This window comes from Poecilia latipinna, unplaced genomic scaffold (genome assembly GCF_001443285.1).
Source record: "Poecilia latipinna isolate Pla-1442-1.1 unplaced genomic scaffold, P_latipinna-1.0 Scaffold75, whole genome shotgun sequence".
NCBI lineage: Eukaryota > Metazoa > Chordata > Actinopteri > Cyprinodontiformes > Poeciliidae > Poecilia > Poecilia latipinna.
Window position 1 is genome coordinate 497,915 of NW_015112691.1, and position 11,933 is coordinate 509,847.

General features: G+C 38.6%; 1 protein-coding gene across 6 annotated transcripts in view; it reads right to left on the bottom strand.

The window, feature by feature from the left end:
• Positions 1-11,933, bottom strand: part of eps15l1b (epidermal growth factor receptor pathway substrate 15-like 1b) — a 31,712-nt gene that overhangs the window by 5,986 nt on the left and 13,793 nt on the right. For 5 of the 6 annotated variants that reach the window (XM_015017112.1, XM_015017097.1, XM_015017138.1 and 2 more), the window contains exons 12-22: positions 10,488-10,550; positions 8,885-8,970; positions 8,498-8,570; positions 7,722-7,883; positions 6,554-6,751; positions 5,981-6,145; positions 5,024-5,132; positions 4,773-4,912; positions 4,570-4,630; positions 1,338-1,423; positions 1,098-1,149 (exon numbers count right to left, since the gene is read on the bottom strand). In XM_015017112.1, the coding sequence (XP_014872598.1) occupies positions 1,098-1,149; positions 1,338-1,423; positions 4,570-4,630; positions 4,773-4,912; positions 5,024-5,132; positions 5,981-6,145; positions 6,554-6,751; positions 7,722-7,883; positions 8,498-8,570; positions 8,885-8,970; positions 10,488-10,550 (1,195 nt within the window). The remainder of the gene's footprint in view (positions 1-1,097; positions 1,150-1,337; positions 1,424-4,569; positions 4,631-4,772; positions 4,913-5,023; positions 5,133-5,980; positions 6,146-6,553; positions 6,752-7,721; positions 7,884-8,497; positions 8,571-8,884; positions 8,971-10,487; positions 10,551-11,933) is intronic. The other variant, XM_015017104.1, reaches the window with a different exon arrangement.

The following is an 11,933-nucleotide window of genomic DNA, read 5'->3' on the forward strand; positions in this document are numbered from 1 at the left end:
CTTCGGGGGACGAACTGAATGCCGCGACGACGCTGAAACAAATGTGTCCCTCTGGTTTGACGCGCAAATCGAAAATATTCACCAAGATCCGAAATGTTTATAACTTTATTAATAACACCACCAAAAAAAGAAGCTCAACAAAAAAAGTTCAAATTAATGACCAACAGAAAAAAAAAAAAAATCATCGCAGTAATCATTGCTTCGCTTTGGGCGATTACTTATTTGTAACCACGAAAACAACATCAGGCCTGAAAACATAATATCGTTACGGACTAAATATGCTCGTAACATAACCTCTGCAGTCAGTCGGTTGCCACGGCAACGGGCACACAGAGCCAACATGGAGAGACTAAAAATAAAAATAATACAAGTCGTTCACCAGTTTGGCTTTATTTTCCTTTTGTTGTAATTTACGAAAGTTACGGCTTAATACATTTTAGCATCAGCTGCAGAAAATGATGGCATATTTAAGACTTTTTAAAACAGCCTTAAGTATGCCTAAAGTTAAGATTCTTAAAATTTTTTTAGAGCCTTGAAGAAAAGCTGAATGACAATCTACAATTAATCACGTGATAAATTAAAACGAGCCTGAAAATTTCCATTTGGATGATTGTCTTTCTCGTGTCTTTCTTCTTACCACGGACTGCATGACTAAAAGCTTCAGTCTGGTCACAATTAGCCTGTTTAAAGAAGTATAATTTTGTTTACAGAGTTTCCATTGTATGCGTTGTCTCAGTTGTTTTATTTATTTTAGATATTTAAAATGTCTTCCAGTTCCAGTGTTAAATGTTAAAAATTAAAGCTTATCGAAAGTCTGTACTTGCATTGTTACTTAAAAAAGTTTATAAAAATAAATTCTGGGACAGTTTATCATCCAGAAGAATTTGTTATTGTGCTAAAAAACAACAACATTGGGTTGTACAAAATATTAACCACATTGGTGGCAATAAATTTGTATATTTTGACAAAGACTGATGTCGTAAAATGTTACTGAAGAGTGTTGAATGCCACTTGTGAAGAGCACTAACCTGTTAATGTGCAAAATAAACTGCAAACGTTAACACACAGAAAGAGAGGAACTTGAAATGAGGGATTACCGTAGGGAGGCGCGGGCCGGTTAGGCACATTCTTCTTAGGAGGGTCAGGCTTCTGCTCATGTGAGGAATAATAAAAAAGAGAACAGAAAGAAAAACAGTCAACAATTTTACAAAGCTATGAACACAGCAGATTTTTAAAGGCACCAGAGATCGGTCAAGGTGAAAGTAAAGGCTGAAAAGCACAAGATCCAGTGGAAAACTGCTTTATGGTGCAAGTGATTCATGAGTACAAGAGCTCACCTTTGACATGTGACTGAAGTCAGCAAATCCGCCGCCTTTGCCGCCAAAAGAACTGCTTCCAAACGGGTCCGCTTTTCCAAACAAGTCTGCAACAAAAGTTCATTTAAATGCATCTGGATTATTTGGTTGCAGACACAGAAAGAGCCAGAAATCATAAAGTTTGGCCCTAAAAACCACATGTCAAATTTATCTCCAAATGTTGCTTATTCTAAAGAGTTAGAGGGGGTTTTGTGTTATTTAGAGCAGAGAATGTGGCATGACCGTTTAATTTTCCATGAGATTTTCTGTGTAGACCTGTAAAAGCTGTGTTTTATTTTTTGTTCAACCTGATCGGCTAATTAAAGGCGTCAGTCCAGAACTGAGCTGGAGCTGTTTTGACGCCACTTAATTAAAAAGAAAAAACAACAACAAAAAAAAACGTAACAAACTGCAGATGCTTGGAGCGGAAAAAAAAAACAAAAAAACAACTAAAAACCCAAAAAAAAAAAACGTTGCAACACAATACATTTGTTGTGTGAGCCTCAACCACAGAAGGGCCCATTCACGTGTGGCAGCGCGGCGTTTTCCTTTACGCGATGCGGTGACTCGGCTCAGGTCGACAGTCGCCTCTGTGTTCCTCTGAAGAGCGCGTGCAGCGCGCAGAGAGCGCCGACCTGCAGCGGCCACCAACAAACTTGAAACAACTTCCTCAGCGAACGAGGCCTGGCACTTCAATGGCAGCAGATACGCAGGGAGGACAGAGGAGCGCGTAAAGGAGTGGCAGTGTGTTCTGGGAGTGAAGGAGCAGCAGTCACAGAGTTTCTGTTTTGTTTGGCTCCTGCTGGCCTCCTGTTTTTCCAGGGTGAGTGGGGGGAGAGAGAGTATTTTCAGTCGGCCAGTAGTTAAATGCGAAGGTGCTCGGCTAAAAATAACCCGAGACCAGAGGAAAAACTGAAGCCACAGAGAGTAAAAATTGTTTGCCCCCTTTTGCCCCACCATCCAAAAATAAAACCTGAATCTAACACGTCACCCGGAGCGGCTAAGAATGAGTCTTTTGACCGGACATCTCTCAGGTCCACAAGTCCGGTAACAGAGTCACTTTCTGGGAAAACTAAAGGAAAAATCCGCTTCTTTGAGCAAAGGGATGAATGTGTTGCACTTTTATCTGACGTCAGCAGCTTCTTCGTAAGTGGATTGTAAAAAACACCTGAAGTTTTCCACACTACAACAAACTTCAGTGTATTTTATAGACTTTTTATATGAAAGACCAACTCAGAGTAGTGAAGTGGAAGAAAAATAATGAAATTGTAAATTTTACTAGTAATTTATTGCCACATCCTGCAGATTTTACAGCTAACCATGTAATAAAATATTAAAAATACAAACAAATTAAATGCTTTTTTAAATAAAAAAAGAGACATTTTATTGCCTAAATGGAAGTAACAGAGCAATGCCTTATCATGTGTAGCAAAGCTAAAAAACAAAACTAAAAAAACTTCCAACAAAAGAAATTTGCTTGGAGTCTAGACAAATTTTATTGAGCATGACTGAGGACAAAAATTATTGCTCTCTGACCCGACCTGACAGGTTTGGCAGGAAGAGCATTAATCAGAGAATCAGACAAAACTCATTTAACAACTGCAGGAAATGAAGATCTGAAGATCTGGTGGGAAAATTTCAGGTTTAGTTGAAACTTTTCTTTGTGTTGTTGTTATTTCACTCGCAGCGATGGTGGTTGGGCACGTCAGGAACCACACAGGTGTGTCCACAGGTGACGCTGTGGATCTAAGTGTGTGTGGGTGACGAGGTCAGCTCATGGTTTTTACCGCTTCCCACGCCATGACAGAAAGATTTCACCTTTGGTTACCTTCTGAATATCTGATATATCGTCACAACATTTATCTAAAAATCATTAAACTTGTATCAGATCAATAAATAAATGGGATTTTGCACAAACAAAAAGGATCCAACCTGAGTGAAGTTGGCCCTCCACCTCCTCCAAATCAGACAAAAATGGCGTAAAATGTTCTGCGCAGCAAAACATTTTGTTTTTTTCTTAAAGATAAGAAATCTTTCCAGAGGTCATGAAAGGTCAACAAGCCCCTCCCACCTTCTCCAAATCACATAATAATATTGTCTGAATTAAAAATTGTGCTACGTTTGTGCAGCAAATATTTTCGTTTGTGCCTCTATAATTTTGAAGGTATTAAGAAATCTTTCCAGAGGTCATGAAAGGTCAACAAGCTCCCCTCCCACCTTCTTCAAATCAGACAAAATTGATGTAAATCAACTCTACTGCGTTTGTGCAGCAATATTTTTTGTTTGTGCTGCTTTGCCTTTGAAGATATTAATGACGTTTTTAAGATCATTTTGACTTTGTAAAAGTGATGGTGCTGGTTGACCTTTTGACCTTTAAACTTTCATTAATATCTTCAAGGCCAATGCAGCACAAGCCAAACTTTTTTTCTGCACAAACGTAGGCGAGTTGATCGACATCAATTTTGTCTGATTTAAAGAAAGTGGGAGTGGAGGCTGGTTGACCTTTCATGACCTCTGGAAACATTTCTTAATATCTTTTAAAATGACGGTGGCAAAGGTTTATATCAAAGCATATTCATGTGTTCAGACGGCCTAGTCGAAGTCAAAGATCCAACTTGAGTCGGATTGACCTTCGTTTCGAAATAATTTGGCAAAAACTAGAATAATTCCAGAAACACAAAAATTCCCAGCAAAGTTGAGAATTCAGAGAATTAATTCAGTGGCTCTGAATTCAGATCAAGGCAGACTTTTGAATATTTTTGATAAAATATACGTGAAATATACCGCTATTTTGATTTTCATAATGTTTTACGTATAAAAAAGTGGAGATGCAATAAGTTTCTGTATTAGATTTGCCTCATTTTAGCTTTTTTATTTATTTTCTCAGCATGCTGGGTTTTTTTTTTTTACTTGTGTATGGAAAGGTAAAAAAAAAAAAACATGGACCACTTGCAATCCTCACAGTTATGAACAGCTTTGTGCAATGTTTTAAATGTTCAATCAGAAAAATCACGATAAAATACATTGAAGATTGTGGTGACAAAGAGTGAAGACCTTTAACCTTTGCTAGGTGCTGTACAACCTACATAAAACTAAAAATAAAAACATTTTGTTTTTAATTGGTTCTGCATTTAGCCTGTTAAAAACAACTCTGCATATTTAACTAGGCAGTAAATATGAAGACACAAAGAAAATATCTGCACAAGCAGCCTACCTGAATCCTTTGATTGAGAGCTGTTTGATGCGAAGGGGTCGCCACTCCCAAAGGCGCTCGGCTGAAAAAACATCAAGAATATAATGAAACAGAGAATTAAGAGACTATTTAGCTTGCGGTTCCCTCCGACATTCAAAATCAAGCTGCATGCAAAGGGAACATTAATTAGCACTAAAATGAAAAACAAAAACAAAGAGTCGCACCTTGGCTGGCGGTGTGGGTTTTCTACTGAAAGGATCTCCGGAGCCAAACAAGTCCGTCTTGTTGGATCTCTTGAAAAAGTCGTCAGATGAGGTTCCCTTGAAGGGATCGTTTTCTTTGAAAGGATCTTCTCCGAATGGATCTGGGAGAAAAGAGAAATGAAATAAATCAACATAAATTACCAATAAACGATAACAATCAACGTCTGAAAGCATGAAGACACGAATGAATAACAGCAAGATGATGTCCTGACCTTTCAAGAGGTCAGATTTGAAGGGGTCTTCTACTTGGAAGGGGTCTGCAGGGAGCTCCTTTTTACTGCCGTTGTTGAACATGGCTATCCTCGACTTGAAAGAGTCATCCTGACAAACAGAAATTCATTCATTCATAAACAATGAAAGGAAAATAAAAATAAAAAAAAAGTTACAAAAAGACAGAAATTAGTGCCGGTCTTTTGATGGGCCAAAAAGCCTTAATTTCTCCGTGTATTTCACAAAATATCAATTATCTAAAAGTGGATTTGGTTGACAGGCACAAGTGAAAACATAAATTAAGAAAACTGAAAAGGATACAGTCATTTTTATTTTTATTTAAGAAGGCCTGCCAAACTCAGAGAGTTTGGTCTCGTTATTGAAGATAAATCATCAAAATACCAGTGGAAACATTGTAAAAACATTGTTGCTGAAACAATGTCACCAAAAACGGTTCCATTCATTGTCAAGAGGGGAATAAATAACTTTTGTTCATGCTGTTTTTATTAATATGTAAAAATTGAACTGAAACTCTTTTTACATGTATAATTTTTGGAGCAATGCCTCATTTTCTAGCAGACAGGCTGAAAGGAAGAAAGCTAAATATTATTATTTATACTTAAACAATAAGCTTTTGGTTTGTAAATCATTTTTTAAAAATCATATATTTTTTGATCAAATATTAAGAATTTAATCTGTTGTATGAGATGTCTTATACAAAGTTTCAGCTGACTTTTCAAACAGACTGAATGTCTTTTTGTGACGTTTTGCAGTTTTATTCAACAAAATGGCACAGAAGAGTAAATCTGGAAGTGTTTTTCTCAGCTTGTTTTTCTTCTGGGTGACTAAAAATGTCAAACTGGACGATTGGGAACGGACTGAAGAAATTTCTGGGCTCTAAATGGGCTTTTATGAGAGGAGCTGGGAGAAATAATCTAATTTATTTCTCGGTTCCTTACCGAACTCCTGAATCCTCCATTCTCCCTCTCAGTGAAACCTTCGCTCAGATCGGGCAGGTTGCTGAAGTTCCCCCTGTTGATCTCGCTCAGAGCGCTGTTGTACTGCTCAATAGTTTGGGTCAGTTCCTTCTGCGTGTCCTGGATCAGTGACAGCTTACTGCGAGCCTGCAAACAAAACATTTCAGTTCAGAAAATACATCTGCCTTACTGGTGTTATTATGCTTCTAATTTTTACTCTTATCTGCAAAATAAATTCTCATGTATTGGGTTGCTACTTTCACTTAAAATTGAAAACATGCATATTTGAAGTCAGAGTTTACATTTAGGGACTTGTGTTTGCAGAACTACAACTTCTGACTCTGGAAAGAGGAATGCATGAGATCTGCAAACTAAAACTGAAGCCTTGGTTAGTGGTTAAACTGATAAGGGAAATAACCGAAACCACTGAGTTGTAACATTTCTACACTGAGCACCAAATGCATTCAGAGTGTGTGGTACTTTAAGAAAATGCATTAAAATCCTCAAACCTCAATCTAATCTCTAACTTTAATTGTCTTCAGCCGTTTGCCTGACCTGGTTGATCTCGTCCTGCGTGGTTTGCAGCGACTTCACGATGCTGTCCAGCTGAACACGGCCGGTCACCAGCCTCTCCTCCAGCTGGGCCTCCTCCTCCTGCAGCCGGCTCAGGTCCGCCTTGGTGCGGCTCAGCTCGTCCTCCTGGCTGCGGACGTGGGTCTCCTGAGAGCGGATCTGACTTTGCAAAGAAGAAATCTGCAGAGCGAACACAAAACACGAAGATAAAGTTAATACGTTTACGTTTACAGATTACAGTCTTTCATTAAAACTAAAAACTTTGAGAATCCCATCCTGGATCATCTAAATTCATCGCAAGAACAAATCACAGACTCAAGATTTGACAAATTGAATAAACTTTCAAGCAATTTTGAATCTACAAATATGAAATTGTTGTGGCAAAAAGATTTGGGACTAAATATAGGAAGGGAGTAGCAGGTAGGGATTTTCACAGATTGCAGATTAAGGTTGGACTGATTACAGCCTCTAGGATGATTTTGAAACATTGGAAATCAATCCTATTCCTCCCAAGATGAAAGAATGGACAGATGCAATGGTGGAGATTTCATCTCATCAGTCCATGCTGCATAAACTGGAGGAGAAGGAAACCCCTGGGACATGGTTTGGACTAATAGAGGATGTTATGCCTTAACAAGTATAGACAATATTGTAAACACATTGTCAGTATAATATGTACAATATACTGAAATTAGTGTCAATTGCCCTATATCGACCAGATAACGAAGGGGTGTGCATAAGACTGACGTAGACATGAACAACTCTTCATAAATGCTTACGACTGTTGTCATGAATTGTCTTTAGGTAAATAATGACACTTTTAATGCAAAGTTGCACAAAAAGTTGTATTAAAAGTTTATTAAAAGTGTCAATCTTGCATTGTTAAGTAAACAATTAAACATTTAATGCAAAATAACATAAAAAAAATTGCATTACAAGTTAATTAAAAGTGTCACCTTTGTATTAAAAGTGTCATTATTTACCTAATGACTTCATGACAACAGTCAAACATTCATGTGACAGGTGTTATGTCATGTTTACACTTCATAAAGTCTTACCGGTTTATGTTTACATTTTTGTTTGTTCTGTTTAAAAGTGAAAAACATTAATAGCATGTTTAAGGCCCGTTTTAAAAAGTCCCGTCTCTGACCTGCTGAGACTCCTCCTGGCATTTCTGCTTCAGTTCGTTGAGCATCCCCTCCAGCTTGGCGCGCTGCTGGTCCATCTCGTCCAGCCGTCCCTGAGCGTCCTGCTTCTGGGACGTCAGGCTGTGCAGGCTGCTGCTCTCCCTGTCCAAGTCGAGCTGAATGTCCTGAGTTTCACCAAAACACACAGAGGTCGGCTATGAACTACCATCCTGACTGACGGACTTTTGATCAAAAACATTACTGATCCTTTGCAACTAAGTCACTTTATCATCTGCAGTGCCAAGACGGACGTCGGAAATGAGGATCGGGAGCATTGAACTGAGCGGCTGAAGTTATTTTATTAAGTTGTTTTTGTCAGTTTACTCATGATTTCTTCTTGTTCGAGTCGAGCTGATTTGTCTTTGAACGCATCACACCTGGTTGGGGCTCATAGACGGCGGGATTTACTGAAGTTTGAAACAGCTAGAGTAGAAATCGACCCCAAACCTCCTACCTGCTGATGTGTTGATCAAATTACCGACTTTGCCTGAATTCACACCACATGATTTATGTCATAAAGGGCGTCTCCCCTTAAATCGGAGCAGCATTAAAAACGTACAGAACAAGACCAGTTTTTCTCCATACATGCTAGGCTACATGGCGGTGGGGCATTGTTTCCATGGTGACTGACGGTTAAACACACCTTCCCCATAATGCAATATTTTAAAGCATAGGAACGTTAGATTAAAATCTTCTAATTTACTGAGACGAACCTGTAAACATTTTAGCTTCACCTTACCTGAACGTCACTGTTTTTCTGTCTTATGGTTTCCTCTGTTTGCATAATCTCTTGCTCCAGGAAAAACTTCTCTCTATCAATGACAAAAAAAAGAAAAGAGGTAAACAAAGGCAGGAGACTAACATCTGTAAGTGTGTTGAAAGATTTGTGTTTTTAGCAAACTTTGGAAAAAGCAGTGATTGATGGCATTCTGTGAGAACAAGAACTTCTTTAACCATTAATTAAGTGTTATAAAGTGATTTTGTTTCATTTCTTCAGTAAAACTGGTGGTGTTAAAGTGAAAACGATCTGATCTCCAGCATTTCTTAACTTCAATTTTCTCTCGTTTTTCCCTCAGAGGAAGGGAATCAAAGCGATCCCGCTGCTACTCGGGGTGCAGGCGCTCACCTCTGCAGCTGAGCTATTTCCTGGCTGAGGTCATCCAGCTCTTTGTTGCCTGTGAGCTCAACTGACCCAACGGAGCTGGTGCTGTCCTGAGGGGAGAGACATCGAGACAGACGTTTAAGAGAAGCAGGAGGGGAACAAAAAAAGAAAAAGAAAAGAGGGGAGATGACAAGCTGGACAACACCAGGAGGGGGAACGCGTACTGGATGACACAGACGTAATTAAAGACATGAAGGAGTGATTCTGACACACATGATGGAGGATGAAAAGTGGGGCACAAAGTAAAACAAGGGACGTGAGCAGAATAAAGGCGGAGAGAAAAGCTCCCCGCTGGTATTTCTAAGAAAACAAAAGTCACAGGAAGGAAACAGAAAGCTCTCTCTCAGCTTGGAGGGAGCGTGAGAGGCAGACAATACATGAATGGAGAGAAATGCATGCAGAGGATTTCATGGGCTGATTGTACGCTTCAAGTTTTTAAAACGTAACAAAATTTCACATCACACTGTTCTGGAACAGAGGGCTGCACAGTGGTGTAGTTAGCAGCGCTGCAGCAAAAAGAAAAGTTTGAATCCCGGCCTGGAGTGTGAGATTAGCTACTCATCCTGCACATCCTGACAGTTTCCATTGGCTTCAAAATTACACAATTTGGAATTAGGAAAATAAATCTGGCAATTTTGAAAAATAAAAAATAATGTTTGAGATGGTTTTTCAAAGTGCAGTGCATCAGATGCTTATTTGTAGCCATTAGCCTCCTCAGACAATGCACTGCTGGCTCCACCAGAGCTCCAACAGCGTCACACAGTTTCATCAAAAGTGGAGTTTGTCATTTGAAAGTGTTGAATCTAACTTACTTCTGTGAAGTCTCTGACTACAATTGCCCAAAAACACAGCATAAAAGATGCAGACGTTTCCAGCTTTAGCCCTCTAACACATCGTTCTGCACGCTGTACTGTGAAACACAAACAACTTGCACTCTTCAGTTTATAATTTACCAGAAATCTCAAAGAACCCAGACTGAAAATTGAGAGGTTTTCCTAAAACTTTTCATTTACAAGCACCAGCAGCAAGGAGAGGGAAACATCTCCTCTCAAATAGCACCTTTACAACAAGCATAGAAAAGTGAGTTTTGAAGCAGAATTCATTGATAAGTAGTATTTTTGGGTTCAAAGATATTTTCCAGTTGATACCATCGACACACAAATTTATAGACCAACTACAGTCATGTTTTTGATCTGTGGGAGGAAGCAGAAAGAGCCCAGGCTGGGGTTCAAACCCAAGAACTTCTTGCTGCAAAGCAACAACAACGTTGCCCGCAATCACACAAAAAAAATCAAAATATATTCTTTGCTTTTACAACAACGATATGATAATTTCTTCTGTGAAAACTGTGAAAAGGTTAAACAGACAGAAATGGAAACGAGTCATGCTACTATTAAAAACAAACACACACACACACTCAAAACGAAACGTACTACAAAGAAAGGCACCAAAGAAACCATCTGGTCTAGCAGGTGGCCTGACTCTGAAAGCACAGCTGGATGCTCCTTTACTCACACGAGTGAAAGAGCAACAGCACCACCTAGTGGCGTTGTGCTGAAATACTCACTCTGCGCATACTAGCTGTGGAAACCAGGTCTGCTCTCACAGAAGGAAGAATCCCCATAAAGCTCTGACAGACAGGATAGAAAAGGACTCAAAGGCACAAGCATTATCAGACTGTCGGCACTGAAGGCCTGCAGGGCAGCAAGGAAGAGCTCAGCATTTAAAATTACTTAGATTAAATGTATAGTTGCCATGTTTCAACCACAAACTTCGACGTGTTTTGAGTTTTAATGTAATAAACCAAAAGAAAGATGTACATAATTACGTAGGGGAAAGAAAACGATGGATGCTCAAATAAAATCTGGAAAGTGTGGCATGCATCTACATTTTAAGCCTGTTGCAATAAGCGACAAGTTAATTAATGGCATGATAAATAAAATGAGCTAAATAATTTCCATTCTTGTTAAGATTTTGTTTACAGAGACATCAAAAAACATTTTATGTTTTATTTCAGTTTTATTTGCTTGGTTTTGGTGGTTGTGTTTTATTTCTATATCTTCCTCTTACTAAATTCACAAAAGGTTTCTTGGTGTTTGAGGCAAAAATTAACATGTTGAATTTTTCTAAAGTTTTTCTGTTATATTGGGGGGGTTTTTGTCTCAAAAACAATATTATCGTTTGTTGAAATAATTACTGGGACAATTTATTGTCCAGCAATAATTTGTTATGGTGAGAGGCCTCTTATTTTGTACATCTGTTAGTCTAGAGACTGACACTTTTATCCAGTTTTCCATCACTCGGATTTACCGTCGGAAGAGCAATTTTGATCTCTGCTGCTTATTTTCAATTCTGGACTTTGACTGGGCCATTCTATCACAAAGACAAACTCTAAACTTCCTTTCTCTTTAGTTCTGGCTGCATGTTTTGTTAGTTTTTTACGTGCTGCTGGAAGCTGAACTGTCGCCATAGTCTCACATCTTTAGCAGTTTATCGTTGAGGATTGCCGTGTTTTTAGCTCCATCCATCTTCAAAATCTTAAGATTAAAATAAATGTAATTTTTGTTACAGGTTTTCACTACTGTTGACTATGTGATGCATTTATGATGTTTTTATGTTTTCATAATGTGAAGCACTTTGAACAGCAACATATTTCAGTGTTGTTTAAATATGCTATTCAAATAAACTTGATTGATTGTGACGGATACAACTAATCTGTCCTGTTTACAGATTCTCTCACCTCAGAGGTGGAACTGTGCAGCTCTTCTGGTTAATGCTGTCCCGTAATTCTACTTTCTACCATAATCCTGCTTTAAACTTCTGCACAAAGTGACCCCTAACCTTTCTGCTGCTCCTTGGTCTTCATGAAGCTGGTTGTTCTCTAATAGACTTTTGAGAAACTGGGATTAAACTCCACAAATCTGGACTCTTTATTAATTAGAAGGGATCTGAGGTATATCGTCATTAAAATTTTGCAAAGCATGCATAACTTTCATTTCTATGAGGGGCCGTT